Genomic DNA, 13,331 nt, shown 5'->3' with positions numbered 1-13,331 from the left:
GATCAAATTAAAAAAACATCTAAAAATTGGATTTAATTATTAAAATAAATTTCGAAACCAATTCCAACATTACAGATATTTGCCATTACAGATGAAAAGGCACATCTGTAATCCTAATTTTTGCTCAGTGCGTGATGTAAATAAATAAAATTTTCTATGAGATTAAATTTTATGATTTTATGGTCCCTGTATTTAAATAAATAAATGATCAAACGATGAACTCTGTGAGCCCACCGTCACTTTCATCATTTGAAATCCTAACGTTCTTATTTCTTTCTTTCAAATTTATAATAAACAAATAAAAATAATAATACCTTTTTTTTTTAAAGATCTGCTGTGTCTTAAGCTAAGCCACTTCGTCGTCTTGGTCCTCCTGTTGCAGCTCCGAGAACCAAAGCGACAGAAGCGTCAACCAATGGGATGCTTTCTGGGATGTTTCGGTCTCTCCTCCAACCGTAAACACAGAAAACCGAACAGGAAAATCTCGTCCCAGCATCAAGTAAGCTTTTCATTTCTGTTCTCAATCGGTAAAAAAAGCTTTGGTTTTTTTTTTCCCTTTCATCTGTTGTCATTAAAGGTTCCATTTTTGTTGTTGCAGAGAATCTGCAGCTATGAGCCTCTGCATTCCTCGGATCCGACAAGCCTTAATGTCTCAGAAAACCCAGAAAAGATCTCCAATTCTAACCTCAGGTCAGTTCGAGTTTTAGTCCATTATGAAACTTATAGGTCTGTGACCAGGAGATGCAGCTGAAACCGAACTGTTCCAAGATCCAAATCCCAAAAAAAAAAAACTGACCTATTCCTCGGCACAGATGTTGTCCTGAATGTTTTTATGGAGCTGGGTTTACTGAAAGATAGAAACTTTTTGTCTCTTCGGGAGACTGAATCCGAAAACCTGTGAACAAGGCCGATCTGTGAGTTTTTTTGACCGTTCTTTCATCTCTGCTCTATTTCAGGTGCGGGGCAGGGGAGAAGAAGGAGGCCAAGCCCAGGAAGAGAGTGAGATTTAATCTGAATGTACAGTCTTATGAACCTATGCCAAGAACATGTGAAATTACATTCTGTGATGAATGTATACAAGAGGAAGAAAGAAATGCAGAGGTACCAGCTCCAGAAAAGACATCGGATGATTCTGGCACGAAATCCTCGTACCCTACAAACTACAGATACCAGAATTGTGTAGACAGCTATGAAGAAGATGATGAAACAGCTTATGGAGAGAGTGATTTGGAGGATGAAGATTATTATACAGAGGATGAAATCGATTACGAAGATGAAGTTGAAGAAGAAGAAATGGGGCTATACTGTGGGGAAGTGATTTCCACTTGTGCAGAGGAGATGGTCATAGGCTCGAACAGGAGCCAGTACTTGACCCAGGTCCTGAATCCGGTGCAGAGTCTTGCTCAGTGGAAAGCGGTTAAAGCAAAGCCGGCCAAGGTTAAGCAGCAGCCAAGGAAAGAGAATATTGAACCGGCTGAGCAAGAACAGGAGGTAGCTGTAGATGCTAGCCTCTCTAACTGGTTAGCCTCACCAAAGGATGTTTCCTCCAAGAGATACTTATTGGAGAGATCCCCAATTATGGATATCACCAATATGGAGAACAGGTAATAACAGTTGGTCCATGAATTATGTTGTTTTGTTGTTCATCTCTGTAGCATTTTTGAGTCTTTACGTTTGTATGGGTGTTTTCCATTTTCGGGGTTTCGAACAAGAGATGTTGTTTATCCTTTTGTCTGCAACTGCAGAAACAAGCGAAAGACAATAAATCCAATCATTATGTAACTGATTTTCTAGTGTGATTCCCACTGGTTTGAGCATAAGAATCAGTGCAAGAAGAAGACAGATAGAGGCTAAACTTGCTGTAAACACTTACTCTTTAACAAGTCAGATGAGGCAGAGAGATATAACTTTACTATCAAAACCTGTAAAAGCACACCAGAAATTTTGAGGGTTCAATCTGCAATCACAAAACCTTGGCCTCTGTAGAACAAGAGTGCTGTAGCCTATACTCACTTGCTCCGTCCCTGGAACGGTCCAGAATCTGTCAAATTGCTGCTTCTATGAAACATAAAACTCTATGTCCTGTCAAATGCAAAAGGTTACGTACTCCGTGTGAGACATCTTCCTTGTCACAAAATCTTGAGCACAAACTCTGACACTCTTTGCCCGTGATTATCTGAAAGTAGAGGTTGCTGTCATTTTCGATCATTGACATGTATGTCACCCCGGAAGTGATCGTTTAACACAGAGAAGCCGGGATACAAGGAAGCTCTCATATGTCATTTGTGGCAAACTACATAATTGTACAGATGCAAGTATCCGTATCATCTTCTTCTGAGTCGCTTACTTCACTGCAAGATAAAAGACAAATCTTCAAGACCCAAGACCAAAAAGGAAAAGAACAACTGAGAACCGGAGAAACGCAGCAAACAAAGCAAGGCCACTGATACTGGTAAAAGATTAGGTCTTCAAAAACAAAATAATTAAATTGTCAATCTGAAACATTAAAAGAAGTCATCAGATTCAGGGGGGGAGAAGAGCACAAACTTGTTCTAGCACGGGTAACTTTACACCAATCATCTAAGAATTGGAAAGTATATTAAGGTTACAAGCTCTTAGTCGATCTCTAGTTCAAGTTCCTACAACTACAAAGCCATCAGGACATAAGCGTGGTGTCAAACAAATAACCAAGTTGCTCAGACAAAGTCAGTATCCAGAAGCTCTATACAGAGTTGCCAGAGTAGATATACTAAAGTCTTGGGTCCTAATGCCCGCTCCAGTTCTATATTATTGATCCACTTCATTTTGTAAACCCCTGTAATTACAACTTGAAACTTGAAAATAGAAATCAATTCTAGATACAAAACCCAGCAATAACCATGGTTTCATAAAAGAGGTGCCTTTCTGAATAATCAGGGGACCAGATCAAAATCATGACATCAGCCAAATCACTCCAAAGATCACATTATTCAACCTAAATTTTATAATACAACATCGACGCAAAACAGAACCAAACAAAAACATCGGCATCCTGATCGCCATTGAGAGCTAAATTATATGGAAACAGATCACAATACTTTTGTTTCTTAGGTTAGGAGTAATTTACCTCGGTTCATATTCTAAGACTTCAGCAAGCTTATTTCCGTTGGTGTCATTCCATTGCACATTCCTCCTTATCTTCTCGGTGTTCCTCGACATCCCTCCTTTCCTTGGAGGCAGCAAACACTGTGACTCACTTTCATCGTCTCCACTGAATCGATCTTCCGTTTCACCGATATCTGAACCGGAAAGAGGCTTATTTTCACATCCATTGGCTTCCTTGACCTCTTTATGAGCAATTTCCATTGACAGACCACAACAATCCCAAATCTAAGAGACACTAACGTATCTGAAGCAGACCAAAATAGGAAAATATAGATCCTTTGTTTAAATGCATCTGGGACAGATCCTAAATCGTGTCAAATACAAACGTCAACCTGAGAGAATTCGTAAACCCCAACTCTCGATCTCAATTTCGTTCTAAAATCTGGATCTCAGAATAAATCTCGTAAGCATGAGCCCCCGGTGCTAGGGAATGATCTCTGAGCTTCGTGTTTGATCCTGGTACACGCAATGGCAAACTGATAAATCTAACAAACCCTAATTCCCAAAATCTGGGATTTCGTGGCTATTGATGAAACAGTCCCATAAAACCGCCGGAAAAGTCAACGCCGGAGAATGTCAACGAATCGGATCGAGATCGGAACCCCAAATATACGAAATCGAAGAGAGAACGAAAAAGACGTATTACTTACAGAGAAGGCACCAATTGATTTTCTGGAGGAGGTGAACGAAAACGAAAATCTCTGATTACCCAAATAAAATAATGATCCGAAGAAACAGTTCATCCACTGCAAGTATTTAACAGAAATTCAAAAGGAAAAAGAAAGATCGACTGCAATCTGATCCAAAAACCCCCAAGTGACGATTTTTCCTTGATCGGATGACGAGAAACAGAAGGGGGAAAATTGGAGAGACGCGTTTTCAGAAGAAAAAAAAAGTGATTGGATACTGAGAAAGGGAAAGAAAGTGAAAAGAAATTGATTTTAACGGTCAGGATTCAATATGGAAAGCGTGCAGATCACGCGGATCTGTCTGGAGAGCGGTAGTTAATCTCGTTATCATGCCGCCGGTGCAAGCGTGACAGAATAATCCCGTTGACTAAAATTTTAATTAATCTTTTAATCTAATATTTGAAAACTAATATTGTTTTGCCAACTTGTAACTAAGAAATACTTCCTTAAGTTAATTAATTATTATAGAATGTTCAATATTTTATTCCATAAATAAATAAATGAATTCGTCATTCTTCTTCTATAGGAAATTGGTATATATTTTTCCAATTTTACCCGGATTCATTTCGGCCAATAGAGTTGAAAAGGTCCATTGCTTTAACTAATAATATTGTAAATAGAAAACAATAACTAGAGAAATATTCAATTCAAGTATGCAAATAAAAAATTTTCAATATAAATTATGAAGATTTTTGTCAAGTTGTAAATAGTATAAACTATAAATCAAATCAATGACAAAAAGACCCCCAAATGGGTTCGTAAGACCGGCTTTTATCCGAATCGCCAAATTTCGGCCGGTTATTTTGGTTAAGACCGGTTTACATGGGTTCCATTCATTTTGTTTGCATCAAATTTATGGGCTTCTCATGGGCCGTTGTTGTGGGTTTGGGCTTAAACCTAATTCCCTCCCCCTTCTTCTTCGGTCGACGAACTCAAAAACCCTAACCTGCGTCTCTGTAACTGTAAACATAGGTCGGAAATGGTTGAACTTTCCTTCTGATTTTCTCTCAGGCCATCCGAAATGTTGAAGCGGAGCATGAGTTTTATCCGATCATACATTGATCATGTCTCTTGCGTTGTCTTCTTCGATTTTGATTACTGTCTTCTTGTTCTGTGTTTGGATCTCGAGAAAGCTAAAAGGAAAGGTTTTTGAGGTCCCTGCAGCTTTTAGAACTGACATATGCGAAATCCATCGAGTATTATCACTTGGGGATGCCAAATTTTCAAAGTCATCGGTGATTCGCAGTCCGCAACAATGTCAAGTTGTCTGAAGAGAAGACCATGTGGTCGGAATAGCCTCATCTTCTTCTCTTGTCCTTGATGCCGACAGATGACAACGACATGAACAAACCAAAATGTTGAATTGTCACGACACTGGTGAAGTTTGGACAGAAACCCAGTACGTTTTGGAACATTTCGTTGATGGGTTTTGATCTGAATCAGTGACAGTGTCACAATCACTGCATCTTGGCATTATTACACAACTTAGTCAACTGTTATTGGTTTGTTGTTCTTACATCAAAGATGATGGTTGCTATGCAGGTTTCGCCGTCTCTAGACCCATCGGAAAGGAGTGTGCAGATCTCTGGCTGAGGATTGCAATCACTGCCAATTCCATCGTCTAAACGATCAACACTGTTGAAACTGCAGATTTTTTGGTAGCAGTAATCATAATTTTCTCTTTCTGTTGAGTTCAATCTCTGTATCATTCTCCCACCATTTTACATTTTGGTGTAAAGGTTTTCGCCAGAAATCGAATGACAAATGTACACAGAAAATACATATATAAACTAAAGCAAAATCATCAAAATATATAACACAAAGAGGAAGAAGTTGCCCCATCTTTCTCCTAAAAGGCTAAAACCTCTTTTGCAAACTAAAGCTTCTGCACACTTCATTGCTCTGGCTATGGATGTATGCAATTGCAATGGAAAAAGACTGCAAAATCGATATCTTCTGTTGGAATTGAACGAAGTACATGCCATCTTGAACATTCTTCACGATCCTTACTCCTGGTTTCCCCTGCTTGGATCCCTGAAATCTCAGCCCAAGAACCACATAAAAATTCAATCACATTGAAAGTTTCCTCTTTTTACTCGAGGTTTCTCCATACCCATCTGAAAGTTTCTTCTTAAGATTCAGGGATTTAGAAGGGTACCTCTGTGAAGAACTCGAAGAGATTGCATTGACCTTCGCTTTGGTCTCTTCTTGGTTGCCCTTTAAGAACTGTTAACGGACAACCCATGTCCCATCCACCGCAGTCACAGACTCCACCGGATCTCCACCTCTTGATCAAACTCGATGGCCCTCCTCCTCCGTTCTTCTTTCTCGGCCCCCCATGAATCCCTGAAGGAATGATAACATCCATGCTCGTCGAAGGTAAGGACGTTTTCTTGAAGAATTTCATGCCCCATCCTCCAGTTTCCTCCTGGATCTGTTCTTTCACAACAATGGCTGATGATTCAAGATTCGGTGGAAGATCGTTTTCCAGCAGATTTGCGTGCTCAAGATCATAGTTTGGCTCTTGAGATGTCTCCCGAGAACAGAATTCGGGTATGGAGCTTGCTCTGCTGAATGTCGAGATACTCTTTTGCCTGGAAGCCCAAGTGTTTCTGAACGCGTCAACAACTTTCTCGGGTAATCCTTTGGCTTTCCTTGCATCATGGCACTGCATTTGCAGATCCCCACAGTGGCTGAAAAGAACAAATTCTCTCTCCATGATTCTGCTGTTTGAAGACGATGAAACAGAGAACAAAGTAGACACCTTTATTTTACCAACCAGATGCCATTCATGGCCGTTGCCTTTCCGCAGATGAATCAAGTATGTGTACTCTAGATCATCGCTGTCAAAACCCGCTTCACTGTTACTCAAGCTGGCCACCAATATCGGTTTTCGATCATCCAACGAGAAAACAAAACGAGGAAACCCGTTCTCATTCATAGTGACACAAAGAGTTCCCTGAGAAACAGTTGTAGACACAGATGAGGACGAAAGCTCAGAAGACAAACAAGTCGAGTATGAGCTCGATACAGATTGATAACCCCAAAAATGGGAATCCCGCAACTGAAAATGACTCGGGGAGCTAGAAATTTCACGTGAGACCGACCCTTTTACCTCATCCTTTCGCCTTACCGTGCTACTAGGATAAATATCCAAAGCTCCCAACTTGTGTAACAGAGGCTTATCAAGAATCCTGTTGTAATCTGCAACTGCGGGACTGATGACTGTACTCCCCGAGCCATCTGCCAATGGTATCACTGGTGAATCCAAGTGATAATACGAGATGCCCGTCTTTACGGATCCTACAAAGTTTACAGAAAGGCTGCAACTTGCCGACTTTGAAGCACTGATATGAATCAGCTCAAGGCACCGACGAAGATACTTCTCGTCTAGTGACACTATGTGCCTCGGGATCTTTCTATCGATAATACGAGTCACGTGGAGAAGTGAGCCTCTGTGACCGTTTTTAACAATCTGTAACCACTTTCCGTTACTCGAAACTGACGTATTCTGCTGGCTCGAGGAGTTCTGCAACTTCAATAAGCCGTCTTTACCAGACAGATTTTTGACATTGTTCATCTTCAGAAGCGGATCTTCTTGCCCGGGATCATCTCTTTGAGCATCAAAATCATCGTTCCCCATCGTTAGCTTAGCTAACTTGAAATCAAAGCTGAGAAATTCAATCTCCCATCTCGTTGTCTCCGACAATCCAATTCCAGCTTACACGCAACAACAACTCTTCCAAATCGATCCAAAAGCTCTCCTTCAAACAAATTACTACAAAAACAACAACAACAACAATTCAGAATTCTAAATGGTGGAAAAAGACAGACTTGAACAACATAATCCCAAAATTCTCCAATTTTTTTTTTTTTTTAATAAGATACACATTTTACCTAAATTTAGGAAGCATGAGGGCAAAAATTCCATCCTTGTGTTGCCATCACGAATTTGAAAACCAAATGCATCAAGAACCACAACGAACGTTAAAATCAAAAGCGTGGAACCAAATAAAAAGGTGCTCTGAATCTATTGTTCCGACAAAATCCAAACTTTGAGTCCTAATTTGCTAAAAAAGCTTACGATTTTAGACATATACCGACAAACCAATATCACGATGGATTTTTAAGCTCAAAAGAAACAGTTTACAACTGCCCAGTTCACTGCATGGAACAAAGAACCAATCGTACGAGGATTGAACTGGAAGTGGAACTCTATCTCTCTCTCTCTAGTAACCTCCAAAGGCAATTTCTTTTTGCTATAATGTAATCGGAATCGAGTTCAAAACAACTAAAGATAGCAACTTCGGCTTCGAGCTTGAGGGAAAATACCAGATATCGATCCAATAAACATGACCCAGAAGCTAATTTACAAGAGAATCATCACAAGAACATGTGAAGCATAAACAAATATTGAATACTTGATAATTCCATATCACTCTCTTACCTGAACCAGCAAAATATTTGCTTTAAGAAGAAAATCCAAGCCAAAAAAACGGAAAACCGCTCCACCGATTCTGGAAGATTTCCTTTCCCCAAAGAAATGAAACCTTGGAAGCGAGATTTCTGGGTTTCTAGAGAGAGAGAAGTCGGAAGCGGTGAGAAAGAAAGGGCGAGAGATAAAGACAGAGAAACACAGAATGGTGTTGTAAGCCACGTTCATGTCTGTGGAACGGAGGAAAAGTGACAATTGTTTTTTTCTATGGCTACAGCCACTGAGTCACGAGAGAGAGAGGACGTTTTCTCGGTCTTCCTCTTTCAATGTAGGGCCCACCCGTGTGTTTTCCTCATCGGACTCGATTTAGGGTTTCGTAAATTTTATGGGCCATGGATGAGGCGAGTTAGCTGTCGCCCACGATGTCTGTGTGTGTGTGTGTGTGAGAGAGAGAGAGAGAGAGAGAGAGAGAGAGAGAGAGAGAGAGAGAGGGAGAGAGAGAGTAGAGAAAGAAACCGAGTGTGGGAGAGAGAGAGGGAGGGGCCCACTTTTGGCGAAAATGGAGGGAAGAGTGCGACATTAACTAAAAACTCCATTTAGATATTTTTTTTTGTAATTAATTAATTAATTGATGGATTCTTTCTTGCTCTATTGATAAAATTAAAATTCGAGGGGAATAAAAGGGGTTTCTTATACTGTAATTAGAGATATTCTTGTATTTCTTGGACCTTCTTATACTGTAATTAGAGATATTCTTGCATTTCTTGGACCGTATGATTCATATGTTCATTGTTATTCGGTTTTAAAGACCATAAACACAAATTTCACTAACAATTATGCTACCATTTTTTAAAATTCATCGACGATTTGTATAATAGTGGAAAATGATGGAAGTACATATCAAATTTCACTCATAATTATACCCAAATATATCTCAACTTAAAATCATGCATGGCAAAGAAAACAATTATATTAATATTTATACCCAAATGTAAATGTAGAGAAAATTAAAGAGAATGTTATGGGTAGAATGTTTAGAAGATCGGTGTCGTATCTTGTATATATATATATATAACACTTGATGTACGTGAAACCACACGTTTTATGGGCCTGAATATTAGGCCCATAATCCAAATTGTTGCCCAAAATAACTTATCATCCATATATTATATATATATACACATACACCAACAAAATGTTTTGCATTTTCTATGAAAGTATAACCTCGAACGCCACTGCATTATTCATCCAAACATGCGGAAACACCATCATTGTTTTCCCCTTTTCCACGGGATTTCCAATGAGGGTTAATTCCGATGGAATCTGCGTCATTTGCCAAAATTGCACTAAAATAGATACAAATATAACCCTATGGAATACTATTTATTTGTGTATATTATATATATATATGTATGTATGTATGTAGAGGCTGTAGGAGTGACTTGTTAAATCCAAGATTGGATTGGGAAGTTGCACTTGAAGGAGTTCACGCCGCTTATATGCGAGAATATGTCCGAGGAATCCACCATCTGCTCCTCTTCCTTCATCCCCACCTGCAAAAAATAAAACGCCGCATCCCAAAACCAAATCAAACCGAACCAATTTTACCGGTTGAGATACGGATTTTTATTAACGGTTAGTAAAGAAGAAAAAAGAATCGAATTCCGAGGTCAAAGGCTTTGATTGAGGAAGCTTCTTACATCGTCGTCGTCGTCGTCGTCTTCATGGTGGCTTGAAGAAGCTTGTCTATTGGCTTCTCCAAATTCATCGTTTTTGGCAAATCTTCCCCTGACTCTTGGTCGGCTATCTGCTAATGTCTTCCGACACGCATACTTAACCATCCAAACCAAAAAAAAAAAACACTGATGTTATATAATTTCGATTCGATTTGGTTCGGTTCGGTTCTGGTTATTGAACCGTTTGGTACGGTAGGATTAGGGGCTCGAGAAGAGAGGCGGATCTACCTTGATTTTCTTGCTGAAGTTTCTCTCGTTCCTTTTCTTCATGTACCTGTGGATCTTCTCTTTCCTCTGCTCGACGGATAGTTTCCCGACTTTGTTGAACGTCGGATCGTCCAGACCGGTCATCTCCATCCCTAACGACGGTGGTGGCGCCCCACCCGCCGCCGTCACCAGGTGGGTCTGGTTCTCTCCGCCGCCGAGTGTCTAAACAGAACCGAAATGAACCGGTAAGTGTCAAAAGTGAAAACCAGACGGAGAAGTACGGTTCTTGGTTTGGCCAGTTTACCCAAATGGAAGAAGGAAAGATAGAGCTGCAGATTCCCGAGAAAAAACTTAAGTTTTTCTGATATTTTTTACCTGGAGATCTCCAGGATTGAAGATACGTTTGATCGAATCATGGCAGAAAATCCCGCCATTATCAGACTGGTAATCCATCAATGGATCAAGTGGCTTGAGTTCAGGACCCAGATGAACACTCCCTGAGAAAATTCCAGAACTTTCCGATGATAAACCAGAACTCAGATTCCCCCCAGAAGCGGCCATGTAAGCAGGCAAGCCAGGCGTGCCGAAGAAAGAGCAAGATGGGGATGAAGGGTTGAGCCCAACATTGTAACTTGGGATGGAAGAAAGGCAATCTTCCTCGAAAACCGCTGATTGCAAGGGAGGCGGCGCCAAGGAAGAAGAAGCCGCTGTCAGAGTCAGAGGATCTCCAGAGGCGGCGTAAAGAATGTTGGGAGACTGTTGAACCGAGAAATCGAACTGGCCTTGACATATTGATCCAAGAAGATGATCAGACACAGGGAACTGCAGAGGTGAGGATGAGAAATCGATAGAAGCAGCGATATCGTTGTCGAAATCTTCCTGCGAATCGAAAATTACAGACAGACACCCGTTGTTGTCTTCAACGTTAACGTTCTCCGTTTCGCCCACCATAGTTGCCGTTGTTGTTTTCGCGTTCGAGGTTTCTTTTCCATCAAAGCTCCCGGATTTCTCAAGAAGATTGTTGTTGTTGTTGTTGTTGTTGTCTGAGAACAGCGAGTTCTCGTCGTAAACTTCAGAAGTCTGGAACGGTTCTTGAAACAACTGCGGATCGTAGAAATCGAAGATCTGAGCGCTGAGAGGGCTCGTAATCTCATCCTGCACATGTATATATATACATACATATATATATATATATATGTAAGAAACGACAAATCAAAGGAAATGATCAAACAGCAAAAAAACATGAAGAGAGAAAAAAGCAAAGATCTTGGAGACATACGTTAACAGCTTGCATCAAAACAGCTCTCTGGTTTACTTGCGAAACAAGAAACTGGGTTTTCTATAGAGACAGTGGTTTTCAAACCATACGTATTTATAACGGCTCGATTTCTCTGTAGATCTCTAGCTAGAGAGAATCTAGAGAGAAGGACGTATATTTACTTACAGGACACAATATGCATCATTTATTCTGTTTTTCGACATCAAAGACATCACATCTCCTTTCATGGATCGGATGTCTTTTTAATTTCGGTTTTTGGGCAAAGAGATAATATGCATATGCGCTTTCACGTGGCATGTAATTCAGAAGTGCCATTTACACCAAGCAAAGAGAGCTGAAGAGTGGAATTTCTATAAATGGAAAGTTTTCGGATTTAGGGATTTGCTTTAGTTTTGTTAAAAAAAAAAACACGCACAACATCTAGAATTTTTTTTATGAGAAACCCAACAAAAAATAAATAAATAAGAACAGGAAGAGGGTTGTGTTGTGTTGTGCGAGATCGGTGTCGTATCTTGTGACGATCTGTGATTGGCTAAAAAGTATAACACCGTACGGAGCGTTTTTGTCCTAAACGAATCTAATAATGTATATTATATATTTTAATTATTATGAGTTTTAGAATATAAGTAGATATATCCAAAGAAAGCAAGCAAAACGAATGAAAGCAATTACAGAAAAAGAGATAAAATGGAAAATGACATTACACCAGAAAGAAATCAATAGGAAATATCACGAAAATTTTGACGACCGCATAACTACGAGAGAGTATTGAATTATAAACTAAATCCAGACAAAAAAAAAACACTCACTTATAAATATATATATATATATATATATATATATATATGGATATTTTCTCATGCATCAAACACGTTAAGAAAAGCCATGAACATGCAGAACTCAACGCTAGATAATCTAATGGCGAAAGGACAAATCTTCTATTTCTGTAATATATATTTTTTTTGTAAGGCTTTTACAAATTAATGAGAGTATGATGGTAGAACTTCCCTATTTATGTGATAAATTACAAAATTAATTACGACATCTTTTAAAAGCTATTCACACATGTCTTGAATCCATAATTAACATCTAAAATAAATTACCGAACAACATTCAGGAAGACACATCGACATTAGATATATATATAGACACATGCATGCAATAAAATATAACGGGATAGTGGAGAAGAAACTAGGAAATTAACGAGGAAAAAGGAGGTTCGAGATTACGATTGAGAGTTGATCCTGAGACGAAACCATCTCCTGCATGCAGCACGTCTTGTCCTCAGCTCCAACGCCGAAACTTTCCGGGAAAATGGAGAGAGAGAAGAAGAAGGGAGATTTCCCCGGAAAACAGAAAATTACTCTCCTTTATTGCTATGCCGAATCTGGGAGGAGTGAAAACGTTGTCTGAATATAAAAGATTCATCGAAAATAATCAAATGATATTGGAGAAAGAGACATATAAAAAACAAAACTGAAAAACAAAAACGAAAAGACCTAACAGAATGTAGATTTTCTGTTTGGACAGAGAAAGAGAGAAAATTCTTACAGCTTCATCTAAGAAAATGGAGGTTATGGGAAGTTCACGTAACCATAATGTGTGTGTATATATATACTTTTGGTTGTGTGTATATACGTATAAATATAACTGCGTGTTTTTTTTTTTATATCTAAAATGCATAAACTGCTGCGTGTGTCTCCGTGTGTGTGTACGTATATATAATATTGACATTGTATAAGCTTCAGATGCGCCAGCGTGGCAGTTTCCGTTGAACGTGCTGAGCCTCGAGTTCATCTTTACATGACGTGGCAAGTTTAAGAGAAACCACGTGGAGGATG

The 13,331-nt window shown here is 39.4% G+C and overlaps 4 protein-coding genes and 1 long non-coding RNA gene across 11 annotated transcripts; 2 read left to right on the top strand and 3 right to left on the bottom strand.

Moving 5' to 3' along the window:
- Positions 1–323: 323 nt before the first annotated feature.
- Positions 324–1,782, top strand: LOC104801071. The gene is made up of 3 exons (XM_010524160.1): positions 324–499; positions 599–690; positions 957–1,782. Exons 1-3 carry the CDS (start codon positions 416–418, stop codon positions 1,606–1,608), a joined length of 828 nt encoding a protein of 275 aa, XP_010522462.1. The 5' UTR covers positions 324–415; the 3' UTR covers positions 1,609–1,782.
- Positions 1,758–4,057, bottom strand: LOC104801072. Of its 2 annotated transcripts, XR_769842.1 has the most exons (4): positions 3,795–4,057; positions 3,107–3,600; positions 2,108–2,351; positions 1,758–2,024 (listed from the first exon to the last, which is right to left on the bottom strand). XR_769842.1 is itself a non-coding variant. In XM_010524161.1 (3 exons), the coding sequence occupies exons 2-3, from the start codon at positions 3,343–3,345 to the stop codon at positions 2,294–2,296; spliced, it is 297 nt and encodes a 98-aa protein (XP_010522463.1). In that variant the 5' UTR covers positions 3,346–3,600; positions 3,795–4,057; the 3' UTR covers positions 1,758–2,293. The 2 variants fall into 2 exon arrangements, 1 of the variants encoding a protein (XP_010522463.1); XM_010524161.1 differs by having other exon boundaries at positions 1,758–2,351.
- Positions 4,058–4,764: 707 nt separating this feature from the next.
- Positions 4,765–5,613, top strand: LOC104801069. Its single transcript, XR_769841.1, has 2 exons — positions 4,765–5,232; positions 5,376–5,613. It is a non-coding gene; the product is annotated as an uncharacterized LOC104801069 (long non-coding RNA).
- Positions 5,226–8,652, bottom strand: LOC104801070. 5 transcript variants are annotated; one of them, XM_010524155.2, is made up of 4 exons: positions 8,281–8,652; positions 7,731–7,765; positions 5,992–7,611; positions 5,226–5,867 (listed from the first exon to the last, which is right to left on the bottom strand). In XM_010524155.2, the coding sequence occupies exons 3-4, from the start codon at positions 7,474–7,476 to the stop codon at positions 5,691–5,693; spliced, it is 1,662 nt and encodes a 553-aa protein (XP_010522457.1). In that variant the 5' UTR covers positions 7,477–7,611; positions 7,731–7,765; positions 8,281–8,652; the 3' UTR covers positions 5,226–5,690. The 5 variants fall into 5 exon arrangements, with proteins under 5 accessions (XP_010522457.1, XP_010522459.1, XP_010522461.1 ...); XM_010524157.2 differs by lacking the exon at positions 7,731–7,765 and having other exon boundaries at positions 5,992–6,792; positions 6,949–7,611; XM_010524159.2 differs by lacking the exon at positions 7,731–7,765 and having other exon boundaries at positions 5,992–6,792; positions 6,967–7,611; positions 8,281–8,651.
- Positions 8,653–9,397: 745 nt separating this feature from the next.
- Positions 9,398–13,056, bottom strand: LOC104801068. Of its 2 annotated transcripts, XM_019200966.1 has the most exons (6): positions 13,042–13,056; positions 12,720–12,899; positions 10,587–11,366; positions 10,233–10,433; positions 9,969–10,100; positions 9,398–9,821 (listed from the first exon to the last, which is right to left on the bottom strand). In XM_019200966.1, exons 2-6 carry the CDS (start codon positions 12,756–12,758, stop codon positions 9,714–9,716), a joined length of 1,260 nt encoding a protein of 419 aa, XP_019056511.1. In that variant the 5' UTR covers positions 12,759–12,899; positions 13,042–13,056; the 3' UTR covers positions 9,398–9,713. The 2 variants fall into 2 exon arrangements, with proteins under 2 accessions (XP_019056511.1, XP_010522454.1); XM_010524152.1 differs by lacking the exons at positions 12,720–12,899; positions 13,042–13,056 and adding an exon at positions 11,491–11,730.
- Positions 13,057–13,331: the final 275 nt, after the last annotated feature.

This window comes from Tarenaya hassleriana, unplaced genomic scaffold (genome assembly GCF_000463585.1).
Source record: "Tarenaya hassleriana unplaced genomic scaffold, ASM46358v1 Cleome7, whole genome shotgun sequence".
NCBI lineage: Eukaryota > Viridiplantae > Streptophyta > Magnoliopsida > Brassicales > Cleomaceae > Tarenaya > Tarenaya hassleriana.
The sequence above is the reverse complement of the archived record's forward strand: the minus strand, read 5'-3'. Positions and strand labels throughout refer to the sequence as shown.